The 20,408-nt window shown below is 53.1% G+C and overlaps 1 protein-coding gene across 1 annotated transcript in view; it reads right to left on the minus strand.

Moving 5' to 3' along the window:
* Window positions 1-18,297, minus strand: part of NPSR1 (neuropeptide S receptor 1) — a 99,395-nt gene extending 81,098 nt beyond the window's left edge. The window contains 2 exon segments of the mRNA XM_027766854.1: window positions 17,772-17,904; window positions 18,274-18,297. Of these exon segments, the coding sequence (XP_027622655.1) occupies window positions 17,772-17,904; window positions 18,274-18,297 (157 nt within the window).
* Between the last annotated feature and the right edge of the window lie 2,111 nt (window positions 18,298-20,408).

Genomic DNA, 20,408 nt, shown 5'->3' on the forward strand with positions numbered 1-20,408 from the left:
TGAAAAATCTCTCAAAAAAAAAAAAAAAAAAAGAATTCACGAGACCAGAAGTTAGCATAATGCCTATGTCGCTGAACTCCCATGTAGTTGACCACGGTTTGAGTCCCGGACCCGGTGACTTAGACTCATGCCGGGCACGTGTGCATGCGTGCCCAAGATCCTGAGAGGAGTATGGAGGAGAAGGGATTGCGGCATGGCCATTCCCCCTGGGGGGTATTTTCTTGCTTTCTGTCCCTCTGTCTTTCTCTGTCTGTCTGGCGAGTGCACTGTAGCAAAACCCTCTCCAAAAATAAATAAATAAATAGAATGAATTCACAAATAAATGATTTCTGAGTTCCTCGGTTTTAGTTTCTGGGCGGTCAGCGGTGTGACCCTAGCAGCTGGGACCTGCTGCTCTGAAATGGTGCAGGGCTCCTGCTGGGTCCCACCACCCTGCTGGGCCCGTGTTGGCCGTCCCTGCGGGGCCACCATGGGGTGTCTCCGAGGCGCCCAGGCCCTGGCCGGGTCCTTCCCTGCCCGCTACCTCTCGAATGCCCCACGGTCCATGTCCTTATTTGTCTCCTTCTGCTCCTTCAGAAGGAAACTGAGAAACCGACTTACACGATGGCGTGAGTGTGTCCACGAGGATTGCTCCGCGGGCTCTCAGAAACGACTCTCTTCTGTGCGAAAGTGCGTCCCGACTTTTGCGCCAGCTCGATATATCCCGTCCCCGGGACTTTGTGTTTCAGCCAAATGACCGCATCGTCTGCTGCGCTTCGAGGGTGCTCCCGCCCCTCCGATCCACGGGTCGGAGCTGGCTGCCGTCGTGTCAGCCTTGAAGGGGGACTTAGTGATGCCAGTTCAAGACGTGAGAGGGTTAGAGTCAGGGAGGTTTTCGGGGGCCTTTGTCATTCATGCTGGCGGTTTTGTGAGGAGAGGCCAGGGCTCATACACACACACTCACACACAGAGACATACACATACACACACACAGACACAGAGACACAGAGACAGACACAGAGACACACAGACACACACAGAGACACACACATACACACACACAGACACACAGACACACACACACAGAGATACAAACAGACACAGAGATACACACAGAGACACACACATACACACACATACACAGACACAGAGACACACACAGACATACACACACACAGAGACAGAGACACACACAGACACATACACAAACACACACACAGAGACACACATACACAGAGACACACACAGACATACACACAGACACATACACAAACACACACACAGACACACACACATACACACGGATACACACAGACATACACACACAGAGACACGCACACACACATACTCACACAGACACAGAGACACACAGACATACACAGACACACACAGATACATACACACACAGAGAGACACACAGACACACAAACAGACACACACAGAGACACACACACATACTGAGACACAGAGACACACATACACACACAGACACACACAGATACATACACTCACAGAGAGACACACAGACACACACACACACATACTCACACAGACACACACACATACTCATACAGACACAGAGACACACACACAGACACACACACACATAGGAAAAGTAACTCTGGGAAATATTGGCTTCTATCTTGTGATGCAAAGAAAATCTAGAGGCGGGGAGGGATGATGTTGAGTCAAGAACAACCTGGCAAAACTGAGTCAAGACGAGCTTGGCTGGGGGAAGGCTAGCAAAGACGGAGAGGTTAAAAAATCGTAAATGGTAAAAGGAAATAAAGCCAAAGAAAAAATTCTCCCAAAAAGATGACGTGGCCAGGAGAAACGCGTGTCCCAGGAGGCCGGAGGAGACGACAGAACAGCTTCCTTACAGAGAATTCTGCGGGCTGTGGTTTACTTGGCCTAGCGGGTCTAGAACTGGCTTCTGCAGGGGCCTGCTGCCCAGCCTCTGCTACTAGAAGCTCACGGACCGTGTCCCGATAACTGCCTCTGGGCGAGGCTGCAGCAGTCACGGGAGGTGGCTTCATGGTTCTGGAGGTGGAGCCGGAGCGAGTACCGGTCCTGGAGCTCCTCACCCCCTCCTTGACTGGCGAGTGTGACCCTGCCGTGTGCAGCGGGGCTCGGAGCAGAGGGACGCCTGGAGCCCATGCTCCTGCCCGTGCCTGGCACTCAGCCCCAGCCGCTGTGGCATGGCGCTCGGTGAGCGAAGGCTGGTGGGACTACTAGGCCGTCAGGGTGAGGCCTGCTCACAGGGCATTGACCCAGAGGTAGAGTACCACTCAGCGACCCGGGATAGCGCCCTCTCTTGAGCAGCAGGAAACACCTAAGCCCATAATTTCTTCTTACAGAGTGTGAGGACGTGTCTGTACATGCTTAGACCAGCACAGACGCCGGCATCTGCTCAACAGCACTCACGGGCATGCACTACTGCATTCGTGAGCACTGTGCACGTGGTCTCAGCCAAAGGCTGCTCACCGCCTTGTTCACGCATTCTTCAACAAGTATTTATTTATGCGAAGGAGAGGGGTTGGACCGAGTGTCCTCAGCTCCCGGTGCCCCTGCTCCGGCCTGCCGGTGCCCGGGACCGCACGGCTGAGCCCCAGACATGCTCTGAATGACTGCTCGACGGCCCTGGAGAGCAGAGCAAAGCCCCCCGTGCTGCATTCTGGGGGACCGGGTGAACAGTCGACAGTGAGGCCGCAAGGAAGTTAGTGCTGGCGTGGCGGAAGTTGGCAGTGGCCGAGAGGAAGAGAAACGGGAGAGCAGGGGGGTCGGGAGCTTTAGCTCAGATGCTGGCCAGTTAACAGCTCCCGGGGCACGGGGGAGGCACAGGGCAGGGGCCTGGCACTGAGTGGCAGAGAAACAGGAGCGTTGAGAAGAGAATAGACATTTCATAAGGAAAACTTCAGTTCAAGAGACGGCCTTCACTTCCACGCAGTGCCTGCGCTGTCCTGGGTGCCTTTGGGAACGCTTGGCTGACGCTGTAGCAGGAAGCCGAAGGCAGGCAGTAAGCCTTGTCCCCAGCGGAGGCAGGTTGTGAGGAGCAAAGCACTGAGGAGTCGGCAGAAGCACAGGCCAGGAAAGAGAAAGAAAGAATGCTTCGAAGCGTTTGGAAACACTAAGAAGTAGAATTGGCACTGCTAATAATGAAACCAAAATCAAAGCAAGGAACAGAAACATTTAAATTCTCCCAAAGGTAGAGAAAGAGGCTGAGATGCTGCAATGGGAGAGAGGAAGTCAGCGGTTTCTGAGAGAGGGAAGGTTACGGCTCCTGAAGGTCGGCCAGAAGAACCGGAAGTGGCCTGTACCCGAATCTGTACTGAAGCAAGAAGGCACCTGGGTGTGCAGCTAGAGCCTTACTGGGCAGCTCACAGAGCTCAGCCGATGGCTGATGCAGAGGCCTTCTGTGTCTGCTGAGTACTGATCAAAGCGCAGCTGAAATGGGGGATCCCCGAGACAGCGGGCCGAACCTGAGGCCATGGGGAAAGAAGCCCTAAGTTGCCTTTAGACTTCTTAGTAATACGAGTGCCGGAAGTCAGTGGACCGAGGTCATGGAGAGCCGAGCTGTGAATTCCGAACTTCCACATCTGTTCATATTGCTGTGGGGGCGAAAGGAAGACTTTTCCAACGCTAGGCGTGGAGACGGAGGTGGCACAGGGACAGACCACTCCGCGAGGCTGCCCCCCACAGGAAGGCACCGCGTTCACGACCCAGGACCGTCCCGGTGACCCTGGACACAGCATGCCCACGATCTGGAGCTGACTGAGGCGGGTGGGTGGCAGATCCAGGATCCTGTTAGGGAGGGACCAGCAGATGGCGGAGTGGTTAGTCGCTAGACTCCCACATGGCTGACTGCGACTCGAGCCCCAGACTCGTGTGTGCATCATGCCCAAGATTCCAGGAGGGGAATGGAGGCAAAGGGATTGTGGTGAAATCGCCCCCGTGCGGGGGAGGGGGAGCTCTCACTTCCCGCTCGTGGTGTCTGTCGCTCTCTCTAGCGAGCACACGTGCCCTAACGCAAAACACCTCCAAGAAAAAAAAGAAGAAAGAAAAAAAGAAGACCCCGTTGGGGATGCTCTCTCTCTCTCTCTTCTTAGAGGAAATAAGTGAATGAATGGAATCCCAGGTGTCCGAGACACTTTTCCAGGGTCCTACCCTGAAAGGAAGAACGCCACTGAGGACTGCAGAGAACGGAGCACTGCGTCAGAACAGAGGAGCCGGTGGTGGGCCTGGGGCTCGAACGCCAGCACTGACGGCCGTTGCTGCAGCTCCGTCCGGCCGGAAGGTGGTGCCGTACATGCATGTTTTAAATGAGATGTGCCGTACAATGCTGGCTCGGTGCCTGGTGCGCAGTGCGATGATGAGGTAGGCGGGCTTCGTGTGAGACCACACGCTCACCGTGAAGAAGTTAACACGTGGGGAGAGGTGCACAGGACAGTGGGGTGCACCAGTCGGCCAGAACTTGCCGTCTTCCCGGACCCAGCATCCACTCAGCAGGCCAGGAAGTGCAGTGTTCTTTTCCCTAGGTTTTTGCCATCGGGTACATGTACTCACCAGAGAGAGGAGAGAGAGCGGGGGAGAGGGGAAGTGTGAAATCACCCATGAGAGGTGTGGCCACGCTGCAATCCCTTCTCCTCTCCTCCTGGGATTTTGGGCACGCATGCACACATGCCCCGTGTGATTTCCAAGCCCCTAGGTCTGAGGCTTGAACTGGGCTCTGCCATGTAGGAGTCCAGGTCCAGCACCGTAACCACCACACCACCTGCAGGCCCCCAAAGTGTGAAGCTCTTGACAGACCTGTATTCACCCATGACATAGCAGGTCGGCATACGTGCAGGTGGAGAAACCTGGAGATTGGAGTAAGGGTGAATCAGTAAGGCGTGAGCAAAGGACACACCGGGAGACAGAATGTACGTATCAACAATGTCCGGACGGCAGAAGCGGAGCCCCGACCACAACCGCAGGGTCCGGCCCGGGAGGCCACTCTGAGTCTGCAGCAGCCTGTCCGGAAGCCCAAGGCCACTGTGCGGTTGGCCTGAAACACCCAGGGCTGTCAGTAACTGAGCGCGTAATTTCCGCCCTTTTTTCCTACGTAAGGCTAACAAGAGAAAGCGGGATGGGGACCGCACGCCTCTTGCCAATGCGAGGGTGCGGTGCTCTGGTCAGCCAGCGCAGAGCCTGGCACGTCGGCACCCCACGGGCGAACCTAGAGCCGCAGCGGGAACTCTCCCAGGCAGAGCATTCCCCCCTGCCTGCGTCTGCGTCTCTGCCAACACACCCGACGGCGGCTGACTCCCGGTGGTAGCGACCTAGGAAGAAATAGCCACGGCTAGTTCTCCTCCGGGCTGTCTTCCACAGCGCGCGTGCTGTCCTGCTTTCCAGTGTACAGAACATGTTTTTCAAGATAGCGACCCCATGTCACTCCCGAGACACCTTTGATACATTCCGGAGAGCAGAAATTCACCCAGAAATACCCTTTGACTGCAAAGCGATAAAATTAAATGTGAGTTACACCACGTTTAAGGAAAAGAAAGTCCCCTAAACACGGCATTTGAAAAAGCTACTGAAAGTACACAGTGAAAACCTGAATTGAGCATACAATATGAAATCTCAGAAGAAATGAACGAGCTCCTTGTAGGAACGCCGTGGTGAACGCCGCGGCTGGCCCCCAAAGCCTCGCCACTCCTGGTCCCGCTCCTGCGCCGAATGCCCGGATTCCCTCTGCTCCCAGGTAGTTTGTAGGAAGACTGCCCGGGCAGAGTGCCAGACTCAGCGAGCCGTGTGTCACAGGGTGCAAGGAAGCAACGCAATTTCCTTTCCCAACACGAGAAGGTCTGGTCCCACTGGATAAAAAAATGATTTGAATGTGTGCCGAAAAATATGTTTTCTCTCTCTCCTTCATCGAACACTCAGTGGAAGCGGCTCTCATTAGCTCCCCTACTTTACTGCATGTGAAAACACAGACGAGCAAGTCTTGAAGATGATAAATGACTAATAAATTTTAATTGGCATTTTAGCTCATAAAATGTAAACAGTCATTAAATTCATGTAGAAAATCATTAGAATGGAAGAACTAGAAATGGCAGAATGTGCCAAACAGCGGCTTTGAGATTCTGTTTTCCTTCCAGTCTCAGAATTAATCCTATAGCTCAGATCCCAGTAGAATATACAGAGGATTAGTTACGTTTTCCTTGTTTTTTCTTTAAGGCATCAGAATTATGAGAAAGAGAAGTAGGTTAAATAGACAAGAGCAAAATGAAAGCGCTTCCTGTCCTGAGCTGCCCAGTGGTGGCGTCCCCGCTCTGTCCTTACATGCCCTCCTGTCCTGAGCTGCCCAGTGGTGGCGTCCCCGCTCTGTCCTTACATGCCCTCCTGTCCTGAGCTGCCCAGTGGTGGCGTCCCCGCTCTGTCCTTACATGCCCTCCTGTCCTGAGCTGCCCAGTGGTGGCGTCCCCGCTCTGTCCTTACATGCCCTCCTGTCCTGAGCTGCCCAGTGGTGGCGTCCCCGCTCTGTCCTTACATGCCCTCCTGTCCTGAGCTGCCCAGTGGTGGCGTCCCCGCTCTGTCCTTACATGCCCTCCTGTCCTGAGCTGCCCAGTGGTGGCGTCCCCGCTCTGTCCTTACATGCCCTCCTGTCCTGAGCTGCCCAGTGGTGGCGTCCCCGCTCTGTCCTTACATGCCCTCCTGTCCTGAGCTGCCCAGTGGTGGCGTCCCCGCTCTGTCCTTACATGCCCTCCTGTCCTGAGCTGCCCAGTGGTGGCGTCCCCGCTCTGTCCTTACATGCCCTCCTGTCCTGAGCTGCCCAGTGGTGGCGTCCCCGCTCTGTCCTTACATGCCCTCCTGTCCTGAGCTGCCCAGTGGTGGCGTCCCCGCTCTGTCCTTACATGCCCTCCTGTCCTGAGCTGCCCAGTGGTGGCGTCCCCGCTCTGTCCTTACATGCCCTCCTGTCCTGAGCTGCCCAGTGGTGGCGTCCCCGCTCTGTCCTTACATGCCCTCCTGTCCTGAGCTGCCCAGTGGTGGCGTCCCCGCTCTGTCCTTACATGCCCTCCTGTCCTGAGCTGCCCAGTGGTGGCGTCCCCGCTCTGTCCTTACATGCCCTCCTGTCCTGAGCTGCCCAGTGGTGGCGTCCCCGCTCTGTCCTTACATGCCCTCCTGTCCTGAGCTGCCCAGTGGTGGCGTCCCCGCTCTGTCCTTACATGCCCTCCTGTCCTGAGCTGCCCAGTGGTGGCGTCCCCGCTCTGTCCTTACATGCCCTCCTGTCCTGAGCTGCCCAGTGGTGGCGTCCCCGCTCTGTCCTTACATGCCCTCCTGTCCTGAGCTGCCCAGTGGTGGCGTCCCCGCTCTGTCCTTACATGCCCTCCTGTCCTGAGCTGCCCAGTGGTGGCGTCCCCGCTCTGTCCTTACATGCCCTCCTGTCCTGAGCTGCCCAGTGGTGGCGTCCCCGCTCTGTCCTTACATGCCCTCCTGTCCTGAGCTGCCCAGTGGTGGCGTCCCCGCTCTGTCCTTACATGCCCTCCTGTCCTGAGCTGCCCAGTGGTGGCGTCCCCGCTCTGTCCTTACACCCGTCTGAGTACTACTGTCGGCACTGTGCGGGAAGAAAGGAAAATTAGGTGTGGATTCTTCTCTGATGCACGGCTAGGGTAGAAGGAAATGCTTTTTAAAATTCCGAGTGAGGGTGTTTATGTGTCATTCAGGGAGAAACGGAGTCTGTCTCCGTGGGGCTGGTGGTGATGCTCAGCACTGGCACCAGTAGGACTTTGTCTTCAAGGACCTTAATGATTAGACTCATGAAGGCCAATACTGGTGGGCACCTCCGCTGGCCACTCTGTTGGCGAGACCGTGCCAAGGGTGGTTTTCCGGGACAGGTCGGAAGAGGAGCGTGTGACTCTCCAGAGGAAGCGTTTGCAAAGCAGGGGAATGGGTGGACAGAGCCTCATTGTCTAAGTGCTCAGTTCTTAGTCGACGTCCAAGAGCAGAAACAAGACTTGCCAGGATCTGCCACCTGCCTCTAGTTTCTCCTTCTTCTTTTGGAAAAGAATCCTGATTTTATTGTGGCCAATAGGCCCAGGTTTTAAAAAAATGTATAAAACTATGTCTTAGACTTTTCCTCAGTTATGGAAGGCCACTGAGATGCAAGGAAAAATGAATGGGTGAGAGTTTTAAAACTGGCAATTCAAGGGGAGGGCAGGGAGCTGGTGTGAGCTCCTCTTCCTTCCTTCTGCCTTCCTGCTGGCTAGACTGTGAGCACGATGGCAGGAGTCCTGGCAGCCATCCTGCCCCCGGAGCTGACCTAGAGGACGAGCCTCCACAGAGTAGAACTGCAGAGAGCCTGGGTCTCCAGTGACGAGGAACCCATGAGCATGCGTCCCCTGTCTCCAGAACTCTCTCCTTAAGACAAGGATAAATCCAAGTAAGCTTAAGCCACCGTTATCTGTGTTTTACGTATGTACAGCGGAATCTAATTCTAAGTGATTCACCAACTAAATAAAAGAGCAAGCGGAAATTAAATGTTCTTCAAAGACTCACAGCCATGAGTCTGGAAGTAGGAGGCCGTCTTCAAGATGGGTCGCAGTGGAAAACAGGATCTAACATCTGCTTTAGTATCTCGTCCCCAAGCATGCACGCTAGCACGTACTCTCCTCTCAGAGGGGGCGGCGTGGCGCCCCTGATGTGGCTTTCTGAATGCTTCGTCACCGACCACTGAGTACAGGGGAGGGAAGAGTCTCCCTCTCCCTCCGCAGGTTCGCGAGCTGGGTCAGTGGAGTAAGCTGGCGACAGACAGATTCATCGGAGAGGTGTGGTCAATGGATTGATGTTAATGTTTTTCACCTGGGGGATGACGAGGTACGTTACTAAGGGCGACTTGAAAAGGCAAGTGTGAACACTGAGAGGCGGAGTTCCCATCGACAGTGTCCAGACCACAAACGCAGACCTCTCACTGCGGCCGGGAGCCGCAGCCCAGGGGGCCACTCTGCTCCGGCAGCGCCCAGCCCAGAAGCTCGGCAAGGTTTCACATTCATGAAGCTGAGTGTCCCCCCAGGTGGTGAGACTGGCGGGTTCATATACCCCCTCCACAGGGCGCAGGGGCAGGACGCAGGCCACGCGGGACAGCGAGCAGGGTTTAGGGACAGTAGACGCACCCTTAGAAGAACAGAAGGGAATAAGATGGTTTGTGGGAAAGTTGGTCTGGCCGCTTCTGCTGGGATAAATCAGTCTTAGGTGATGAAATTCCCAGAGAGGAGACTTGCAAAAACATCTTTCCTCTTGGAGGATCTGTCCTGAGGGAGATAAAGGGGAGTTTGGGAAAATTTCTGCATTTGTTGTTCTTAAGGGCCTAAAAGCTCCAGTTGATCAACATTCTAAAGGGGTGTATTAGGGGATGGCGTGTCTTGAAAGCCTTTAAGAACATACGGTATTACAAGGTTCGGGGGCCAGCCAGTGGTGTGATCAAGGTGGCTGCCCCCCCGACACGGCTGACTATGTGGGCCGAGTCCCGTGGTGGCATGAGAAATGCCAGCGCGTGCCTGAGTCCCGAGGGAGTGCCCGAGAAGGGCTGCAGCATGGTCAACCCCGGAAGGCGCCTTCTCATTTTCCCTGTCTCTCTGGTGAGCACATGCACGCTATAGCAAACTAACAATGGTACATTTTAAGAAAAGAAAAGGAAAAGAATTTGGTCATCCTTCAACGTAAGGCTCAGCTCACTGCTCAGAGTAAGAGTGAAGCGGTAACAGATGTGCCGGCCCGGGCCTCATGCAGAGCAGGCGCTGGCACAGCGTAAAGGTGAGCTACGCGCTCCCACGAAGACCCACGCGCCGGCGGAGCACCCCCACGCACTGCGGCCTCTCGCTGTGCCAGCGCTTGATCGATATTTTCCTCCTTAATTCTCACCGCGAATCTGACAGGAGACCCTTGTTTTGGATCGGGAAACTGATATACAGAGAATGAGCACTTCTCCACGTCCACACAGATAGGACGCAACACTGAAGCTGTTCAAAGCAAGTCTGAAGAGCCTGAAATACTGCAATGAAGTGCCCAAGAGGAGGGTTTGGAACTGCGGGGCTGAGGAGGGATTTAGCAGAGTGGGTGATAGGAGAGTAATACCCGTAAGCGGCCCTGTCTCTGTCTGGAGTGTGGATTAAAGGCAAACACTGAAGACGGGTCGGCCGGGTGCCTTCTCTCTGTGAGTGCACTTCCCTCTAACAGTTAAAAAAAATAAAGAGGGGCCGGCAAGTGGCATGGTGGTTAAAGGCGCTGGACTCCCACATGGCCGACCACTGTTCAAGTCTCGAACCTGGTGGCTTGCTTTCTCACTTCCTCTCGCTCTCTCTCTGTGTCTCTCTGACCAAACTGGAAAATAATAATGATAATAATAATAAATAAAGTTAAATAAAATAACTCTTTAAAAAAATAAAGAAAATAAAAGAAACGCTAAAAGTGCTCACAGACCTGGTCCTTTACAAAGTGAGAACCATTAACCTTGCATGCCTTGAGATAAACCCCCTTGAAGTAAATGCCCAGAGACTGAAATGGGGGTGCGTGAAGTGGGCGCAGCCTGACTCTGGTGCCGTCCCCCGCTCTGGCCCTGGCCACCTTCTGGCCACAGGGCTCTCCTCTCTGAAGGGGCCCTCAGAGCCACTCTCAGCCGCGCTGAGCAGAGGGAAGTGTGAGCCTGGCTTGGGGCATTTCAAAGTGCCTCTGATGAGTGGGTTTGGGAGGCACCGCAGGTGCGGCAGGGCGCTTCCCGGCGTCCTGCCCTGTGTGGGCCACCATCCACCACGAGGGCCACCAGGTACTCACTGGGAGTGAGGGCTCAGCTCGGGGTGCTCTCAGCTGACCTCAGCACTGGGACTGTCCTCACGGTCTGCCTGCAGCTCTCGTGCTGTCTTCACCTCCTGGCTCCCAAGTGCCGGCGTGGCCACTCCCACTCGTTTATCATGGCCAACCTCACTCCATCTAACCCGGTCCCTTTACCCTCCAGGGGCTGGCGTGCCCGTGGGTCACCTGCCCCATCCCCAGGGCCCTTGGGGAGGCAGACTGTGTAATGACTAAACGCTCATTAACCAAAGAAAACGGCTTGGAGTTGAGCCTCTGGTTCCCTCTTGGGCGACCTAGGACAGGGCACGAATCCCTCAGAGTCGCATTGTCCCTGACTGGAAAGAGGGGCTCATGGCAGCAGCAGGCTTTGGGACTGCTGAGGCTTTGGTCAGATGGCAGACATGAGCGTGCAGCCGGGACCTGCGTGGTCGCGTCGGTGCTAACGGCTGTAGGGCGCCTGCTTCTCCACGGTACAACGGCCGCTCTGAGTCACTCCGTCTTGGCAGCATTTGTCTGCGGCAGGCCAATGCTTGCTCCCCTAGACCTCCTTACTCAGGGTCTTTCCCACACAGAGGGCTTAGACACCTGCTCTTCAGACAGAACTCGAGCAGGAAGCAGGCACGGGTCTGCGCTGGGCTGGGCTTTCTCCTTGAGACCCAGGGGACATTTGTGCTTGCGATCCTCTCTTCTCTCTACTTATCTATTTATTCCTTCTGCGAGAGAGAGGCTCCCCTACAGCATCCCCTTGTGTGGTCCCTCTCCTCCCACCTGGTCCTGGTCACTGGCACGTCACACCTGTGTTCAGGAGGCCCCAGGGTGTGAGCCCCAGGACTTCCCCGCGTAGGTCCAGTGGCTTCTCCGCTGCGCCGTGACCCTGAAGGCCTCATGATGGTCTTATAACTCTGCACTTCGGGCTGCATGACTGGACCTGAAGTCATTAGGAAAATTTTCTTTATAATGTCATCTCTTCTGTAAATAATCCTCAAGATGTGAAATGGTTTAAATGTTTAGAAATTATCCTAACATGAGTTTTAAACTTTGTGAAACATGTGAGTTGTCTAAACCACTGTAAATATATAATTTCCGAAATATTGCGTGGGAAACACACCCACGCAACTACAGACAAAGTCAGTAACTCCAGCACTGGCACTGGAAGCCCTCCTGTCTTCACTTTTTGTTTGTTTCCCTCCAAAGCCAGTGCTAAGACAAAGTGCGAGCGCTGTGCAGATTTTCACCTGAGTGTGCAGCCCCAACGCTTCCCTCCAGTTTGCATTTCCTGTGTGTGTGCGTGTGTGTGCGTGTGCGTGTGCGTGCGTGTGCGTGCGTGCGTGTGGTTTTACTTTACCATCCTTTTACTTTACTGAACATTTTAACCTTTCTGCATTATAATATTTAAGGTATATGCCTTTTATAAGCAGATTAAAGTAGGCATTTAAAATACCTATTCTGACAATCTTATTCTTTGAAATGGAATATTTAGTTCATTTATAATTTACGTAATTATCCATATAATTAGGATAAATGTATTAACCTGCATTTCCTAAGTGTTTTAATAATTTTATTATTTTTCTTTTCTTTCTTAACTTTTCCTAGATAATTATATGTATATTTATGGGATATATAAATGTTTATATATTTGTATATTTAAATATTCCATTTAGCATCTTTTTTAGCTTACTAACAACATAGCTTTTTATAATTTGGAAGGATTACTTCAGAGGTTAAAATACACCTCTTTGATATTAAAATTAATATAAATGTGCACTTTTACTATATCTAGACAGCCTAGAGAAGTCTTCTCAACTCTCCAAGTCTACAGTATAAAGATGTAAAGAGCCTAACGTGCGCGCCGCCCAGTTCGCCACGGCCTTGTCCCTGCCCACCCACACCCTCACGTTCTCCCGAAGCAAATCCAAATCATTATTTAGAAGCGTTTTGATGTACAGCCTTATCTATAACCAGACGCATCATTCATTAACGTAGATACTTCCAATTAGAATTCCAGATCACAGGTGTTTTACTTAACCTGGTCATTTCCGCGCGTTTCAATGATCGGCGTGTCCTCTGCTTTTTCGGATTCTGTTGACCTTTCTGGTGCTTTATGATTCCGTGGTTTCATGTCCTTCAGGAATTTGGGGAAATCGTTGGCTGTGAGCTTCACATATGGCTTCTGTCCTCCGTGTACCTCTCTCCAGAGCCTCTTCACCGTGACCATGTTCTTATTTTCTTTCTGTGTTTTCCATCTTTTTGTGTTTTTTTTTGTCATGTTTCAGTCTGATTATCGTCTTCTGGCCTCTCTTCCAGTTTAACAATTTCTTCTTCAGCTATGATTAATCCCAATTATTATTGTATTATCTTCAGTTATCTTGCATTTTTCAGTTCCTTAAATTTCCATTTTATTTCGATTATCCAGTTCTTCATCCTACCTTCTGTTTCTTGAGCAGATTGGAAGTAGCTAGCATCCTGGCTGATCCCTAACACGGGCCCTGCAACTCCTCTCATTGCCCTCCGCCCTCTCGTTTTTGGCCTAATTGTTATCTTTTTGCATTCCTGGTTATTTTTATCAACTGCTAAATATTATGCATGAAAATGACGGTTATTTATCTGCTATTGATAATGTTATCATCCTCCAAAGAGGACTTACTTTGCCCAGGTGTGCAGGTGGGGTGCACGCAGCAGTAGCTTGCAGCAGTAGCTTACAGCATGCGGTGAAGGCTTGGGCTGGACCCGCTCTCCGAGAAGGAAACTCTGCCTTCAGTTCACCCTCCTGCAGGCTGTAGCTCGTCAGCACTCCTATAGAAACTGAGATATTTACCATGGCTGCTGTGCCTTGCTAGAATGTTCTGTCCTATCAGTTCAGAGACTGCCAAAGGCTTTCCTCAGCTTTTCAACCTTCTTTTTGTTGTCTTTAATTTTATTTAAACGTATTTATTTACATTCACCCACTGTACATCATTACAGTGTACGGAATGAGCTTTTCCCTCCAGAGTACACTGTATATTGGCTTGATCAAGGGTGTTCTCATTCGTGTGATCGTCAACAAATCATTTTCCATTTCTTGTTTCTTAAATCTGCTGCTGCTTTCCCCTTGTTTCCCTCCCTCTCACCCCCCTGGCGTTCCCCACCCTCCTCCCACACTGTCTCTGGGGTCTAGTGCTGTTCTCCATGCCTTTTTTCCACATTTTATTAATTTACAGACAATCTCGATTAATGTAAGCCCCTCCAGCAGCAAGTGCAGGGTACATACAGATCCGTGTACGGTATAGCCAGCTGCCCAGATCACGCGCACGAGATGCGAAAACTGGCAAGAGAGACGGCAAGGGCCCTCGGCCTTCTGGGTGCTGCTCTTGAGTCACCCGATGCCTTGAGAGACACAGCACCTACCTGTGGGGTTTCCTGCTCCAGGGCGTCTCGGTCCCTCAAGTCTTAGGCGAACTGGTAGCTATGCGACACCTTCCACGCACCTTTAAATTTTGTTCACACTTTTAATTATGGTAGGTGGAAGCATTGGTCTTAAATGAACCAGCTCAAAATTCTCAGAAGCAGATAACATAGTATACCCTTGAGCTAGCTCCACGCATCTTTTGGTTACACATAAGTCAGACTAACTTATTCTTAGCCGTGTAACACACACATGTATACACACGTAAAACTGTATGTGTGTGTGCTTATTTGTCTGTTATATAACTGGATCCAAGACACCTTTTGGAGGAATGCTTCCTTTTTTGTTTGTTTTGGTTTTAGAACCTGATATTTATGTTTTTAGAAGATGTGAGTTTTCTGAGGTCGTTTGGTAGCAGTAAGAACAAAACAAAGCAGCAAAAACTACAACAGAACACAGGTGAAATCTCTTACCCTGGCATAGGCTGAGCAGGCGTTTGGAGAAGAGACGGAGAGGGAAATTAGAGCAGACGGGCTGGAGCAGCCTGACACTGAGACACTGTTGCGGCAGCTGGAAGTGTGGAGAAGGTCTGCTGTTCAAAGTTAGGTATTAAAAACCAAGATAGTTCTGTGATTGTGTTGCGGGAAACATTTAATAGGTCTTTTGAATATAGAGAGTCAAGTTTTTGCAGATGGTTTAAAAACACAGAAAAAGAAGAGGAAGGAGAAGAGGAAGGTGAAGAAGAAGGTGAAGAAGAAGAGGGAAAGAAGAGCGGGGTGAGTGCTTGTTAAGGACAGCCTGACTGACGCGTCCACAGACCAGCCCGAGATCAGCCGGGGCAGGCGAGCAGCTCCTGGAGGAAGCGACAGCTCAGATGAGGCAGGAGAAGGAGCGGAGTGGAGGTAAGAACGTCGGGGTCAGAGAGCCGCAAATCTCCAGGCAGGACATGGGTATGCGGTAGAGGGTCTCGACCCTAACTTGTGGAGATACCAGAGAATCGGCCTCTTCAGTTGACACCCGGATATCTCTTATGCGGTTGTGGGAAACTCATGACTTGATTTTTATGTTTTTCTGTGCAAGAATAGTCATGGCGTTCTGGCAATCCAGCGTATTCACATTCGAGACCCGAGATCTATGCGGGCCTTCCGCAGAAGCGCCAAGAGGACGGCGCCAGGGGGGATGCGTTCCTGCCTCACTAAGGACTCCCACCCCAGACCGCGAGCTTCAGCCCTCGGCCGCCGGCTCGCCGCTCCGCGCTGAGAACCGTCCCTGGAAGTGCTTCTGAACTGACCTCAGCCTTTCCACAGGGAACCACGAATGAAAAACAGACTGCCTAGAACGTTCTTGAAGATAAGTCTAGGTTAATACATCAGACTACGAATTAGAATACGAGGCACTTTTCTTTTTGATAGTGAAATTTCAATTTTTTATTTACTGAATATTTGTGACCACACTTGACATTTGAAATATTCTTGCCACTACATTCTTAAGCCCTGAAAAAAGACAGTTCCACAGACTCTGTCTTCCAGTACTGCTACTGAAGAAACAAAACGGAAGTCAACTGCCGGCCTCGTGCTGGGGTTAGAGTCCCGGCATTCGCCGGGTGAGCCTAGTTCCCCTCCACCCGTGGCCACCGGCGGGAAGGGCTTCTGCTCGTAGCAGACTGGGGCGTCTTCCGCGGCGCGTCCACCTCCGCACGCAGGCCTCGAGGGTGCGTGTCTCCACCGCGGTCCTGCGGCACAGCCGGCGGCCTGGCTACACTGTTAGAGGGTGGGGCACTGCAGGTGGGCGACAGCGCACTCTAGGCTCTCCCTCGAATCGCGTGCCATCGTTCTCACAGTGGTGGCTCAGGACTGAGCTCCAGGACTTTCCCACTGCCATTGCTACGGCTGAGGTGGGGCCAAGTTAAGCTGGGCCATCCGCCCTCCTGACAGTGACCTGCTGGCACTTCACACCTTGGCAGGTTTCTGTTCTTGTCCTGCATTTGCCCTGCAGTTTATTCAGGTTAAAGAATGTGGCAGCATCTTGCTTCCAGAGGTCAGGACTCTAGCCCTGGCTTGGGGTGGGTCCCCATCCTCCTGGGCTGTGGCAGGACTCTAACCCTGTCTTGGGGTGGACCCCTGTCCTCCCTGGGCTGTGGCAGGACTCTAACCCTGTCTCGGGGGGGTTCCCGTCCTCCCTGGGCTGTGGCAGGACTCTAGCCCTGTCTCGGGGTAGACCCCTGTCCTCCCTGGACTGTGGCAGGACTCTAGCCCTGTCTCGGGGGGGGCCCCGTCCTCCCTGGGCTGTGGCAGGACTCTAGCCCTGGCTCGGGGTGGACCCCTGTCCTCCCTGGGCTGTGGCAGGACTCTAGCCCTGGCTCGGGGTGGACCCCTGTCCTCCCTGGGCTGTGGCAGGACTCTAGCCCTGGCTCGGGGTGGACCCCTGTCCTCCCTGGGCTGTGGCAGGACTCTAGCCCTGGCTCGGGGTGGACCCCTGTCCTCCCTGGGCTGTGGCAGGACTCTAGCCCTGGCTCGGGGTGGACCCCTGTCCTCCCTGGGCTGTGGCAGGACTCTAGCCCTGGCTCGGGGTGGACCCCTGTCCTCCCTGGGCTGTGGCAGGACTCTAGCCCTGGCTCGGGGTGGACCCCTGTCCTCCCTGGGCTGTGGCAGGACTCTAGCCCTGGCTCGGGGTGGACCCCTGTCCTCCCTGGGCTGTGGCAGGACTCTAGCCCTGGCTCGGGGTGGACCCCTGTCCTCCCTGGGCTGTGGCAGGACTCTAGCCCTGGCTCGGGGTGGACCCCTGTCCTCCCTGGGCTGTGGCAGGACTCTAGCCCTGGCTCGGGGTGGACCCCTGTCCTCCCTGGGCTGTGGCAGGACTCTAGCCCTGTCTCAGGGTGGGTCCCTGTCCTCCCTGGGCTGTGGCACGGGACTCTACCTGGTTGCATTCTCCTTCGTTTCGAATGTGAGGTCTGTGGATTTGAGCTCTACCCCCCACACCCTCCGCACTCCCCCAGGACTCTGTTCACAGATCAGCTTCTTCCCTGAGAACGTTTTACGATTAGCCCTGGAGATATGACAGACTCGCTCTTCACCTGGACTGGTCGTGTGCAGCCTGCGTCCAAACCCCTCGCTCCTGAGCGCCACCTCAGTTCCTTAGACAGCCCTCAGCAGCGGGGCTGCGCCTTACTCGCAGTCCAAAACAACATCCGGGCGTAAGTCTGCAAGAACCCGAGACTTCACCTCTGCCGAGTGGGGAAGGTGTTTCCGGGGCTGACTCCTGATGCTTCCAGCGTGGGAGACTATGGTAGCACCACCTTGCTGAGCTGCGGAGGCTGCTGTGGGGGCCTGGGAGCTGCGGGGGCCTGGTGATGGTACCTCCAAGTCTGCTGGGTAGAGAGTTGTTTCTATAATGTAGTCTCAGGGATATGCCAGTGAGCTCAGTTTGCCGGAGCAGAAATTCGAACACGGCCTTACATCCCGACGGGATCCCTCCCGACCTCGCTGTCGCCTTGGGCTGCTGGTGCCCGTGCCTGCATGTGGAGTGATTGGAAGTGGGCAGCCGTGGGGACGCGCGGCTCCCTCCCTCCCGCCGCACAGGGACTGACCTGTGATGACCAGCTGGGTCACGGAGAAGGTCACTCTGGACGTCCTCTTCTGCCTCCCCATGGAGAACAGCACCGTGGTGTTCCCGACGGTGGTGAAGACGAAGAGGACACACAAGGTTATCCACTGCTCAGTCTGTAAGAACAGGAAGCCAGTGTGCCAGTGAGGACCAGGGCAGTCCCCAGATGCACAGCCCAGGCTCTGCCATCCGTCCCCTTTCGGGCTCTACTCTCAAAGGGACAGTGACAAATGGTCACCATTTTTACCAGCAGCAAAATAAATGGATGCACTCTTTAAAAATTCTACTTGGAAGTATTTGTCAAGAGAACAAGCATTTTTTTTTTCTTAAAGTTTGTATTTTTTTGGTCAAGTAATTTAAACTGTATGGAAAAGAGTTCAAGGTATAAAAAGAACATTTACTATAAGACAAAAATGGAAATTATTTAAAGATAACAGGATAGCTCAGCAAACAAAGCACTTCAGTTCAGCAAACTGTAATATTACGTAGTGACTGATGATGACGGCCATGCCGCAACATTAAACGCTTAGGGTATAATGGCAAGTGGGGAGACGTGATACAGTTACACATTGGCTATGATTGCAACTCTGCAAAATTGTACACATAGGAAACAGGCCGAGGCACGGTACGGTTTTAGAGTGGTTATTTTAGGGTAGTGTGATTATGGGTTATCCTTTTTCTTTGACAGAATTTCATAAGATGGTAATAGTAAAGTTTCACTGAATAATGTATAATTAGTTAAGGTTTAAAAAGGCAGGAATACTGCTAACCTCAACTGCCAAGTCCTTTAAAAAAGGGTTTCCATGATTGCTTCAAACAGAACCTTTATGTTCTTTAAAATCCACAGCCCAGAGGAAGTAAAAGCCCAGGGGCTGGGAGAGGCTGGACACAGGAGGGACCAGGCTGGGCCAGGCAGAAGAACGTGCACCCAGGGAACTCCAGGACCAGCCCCACGCCAAGTCAAATGCCCAGTGGGGCCGTCGGCCCCAAGGTCTGGCAGGCCCCTGGAAGAAGGCCCAAGTCTGGCTGACTGCAGGAGAGCTAAGTGCTGTGTGGGGAGCCGGGTCCCACACGCCCAGCTGTGGTTTGAATCTGAGCCCTGACGGCTTGAAAAACACTCAGGGTGCATGAGCGTCAGGGTCCCCAAAGCCCGAGGGGACGGCAAGTGGAGGGACAGGGCTGTAGTGTGACATGGTCAGTGAGCGCGCGCTCTCGCTCTCGCTCTCTCGCTCTCTCGCTCTCTCGCTCTCTCGCTCTTGCTCTCTCGCTCTCGCTCTCTCACTCTCTCGCTCTCGCTCTCCCGCTCTCTCGCTCTCGCTCTCTCACTCTCTCGCTCTCGCTCTCTCTCTCGCTCTCTCTCTCTCGCGCTTTCTCTCTCCCTTTCTCTCTCTGCTCTGTTTATCCCCCCCAAGAAAGTATTTTAAGTACTTTGTTTCCATCATGCTATTCTGAGCCCATTACTTGGTAGGGTGATTAAAGATTGCTTTTGGCAGGAGAAGAGAAGACGATGTGTGTGTTACTTCCATGACTGTTAGTTCTCTCCCTCTCTCGCTCTCGCTCTCTCGCTCTCTCGCTCTCGCTCTCTCGCTCTCTCGCTCTCGCTCTCTCGCTCTCGCTCTTGCTCTCTCGCTCTCTCGCTCTCGCTCTTGCTCTCTCGCTCTCTCGCTCTCTCGCTCTCGCTCTCGCTCTCTCGCTCTCTCGCTCTCTCGCTCTCGCTCTCTCTCTCCCTCTCTGACAGTTGTGTGCTCTCTCTGGCATTATAAAAAGAGAAAAAAGAAAGTTAGAGGCCAGCAGGTGCTGGGTGGTTAAGGTGCAGTACCCACGTGGCCAACTGCATGGTTCAAGTCCCGGACCTGATGGCTTGGCAGTCATGCTGGGCATGTGTGCATCAGAGCCCGAAGCAGAGAATGGAGAAGGAATTGCAGCGTAGCCATCCCCCTGGGGTGGTTTCTCGCTTTCCCTCTCTGTCTCTCGCGGATGAATGCAGGTGTCCTATGGAAGAGGAGAGGGGATTGCAGCAGGCCATCCCCCGGTGGGGGTGACTTCCCACCTCCTCTCTGTCTCTCTCCATGTCTCTGGCAAGTGCACACCCCCTGTGGCAACAGGAAAACATGCTAGTCTGAGCCTGGAGTCTGCAGAGCATCTCTCACTTAGGGAGAAGATAAGAAGAGGGACTGTAAATGATCCCCTTTAAATCTCATGTGTCAGCTTGGCGAAGACACGTCAAAGTCCAGCCAAGAGGTCGCGGGGCAGGTATTTTGTGGCTGTAGTTAACATGACCGTTCGTCGACTTCGATGAAGCAGATCACCCTCCACAATGTGGCAGGCCACATCTAATGAGCTGAAGACCATAAGAGCAAAGCTGAAGTTTCCAGGAGAGGAAGAAATTCTTCCTCAAGATTGTAATATAGGGGCCAGCAGGTGGTGTAGTGGTTAAGGGCGCTGGACTCCCACATGGCCGACTGCAGTTCAAATCCCGGACCTGGCGGCTTGCTTTCTCACTTTCCCTCTCTCTCTCTTCTCCTCCTCTTGCTCTTGCTCTGTCCCTCTCTGGTCAAATTAAAATAAATAAATAAAGTTAAATAAAATAATTATTTAAAAAACATTCCGGGAACCAGCA

Source organism: Tupaia chinensis, unplaced genomic scaffold (assembly GCF_000334495.1).
Source record: "Tupaia chinensis unplaced genomic scaffold, TupChi_1.0 Scaffold143756_1, whole genome shotgun sequence".
Lineage (NCBI taxonomy): Eukaryota > Metazoa > Chordata > Mammalia > Scandentia > Tupaiidae > Tupaia > Tupaia belangeri.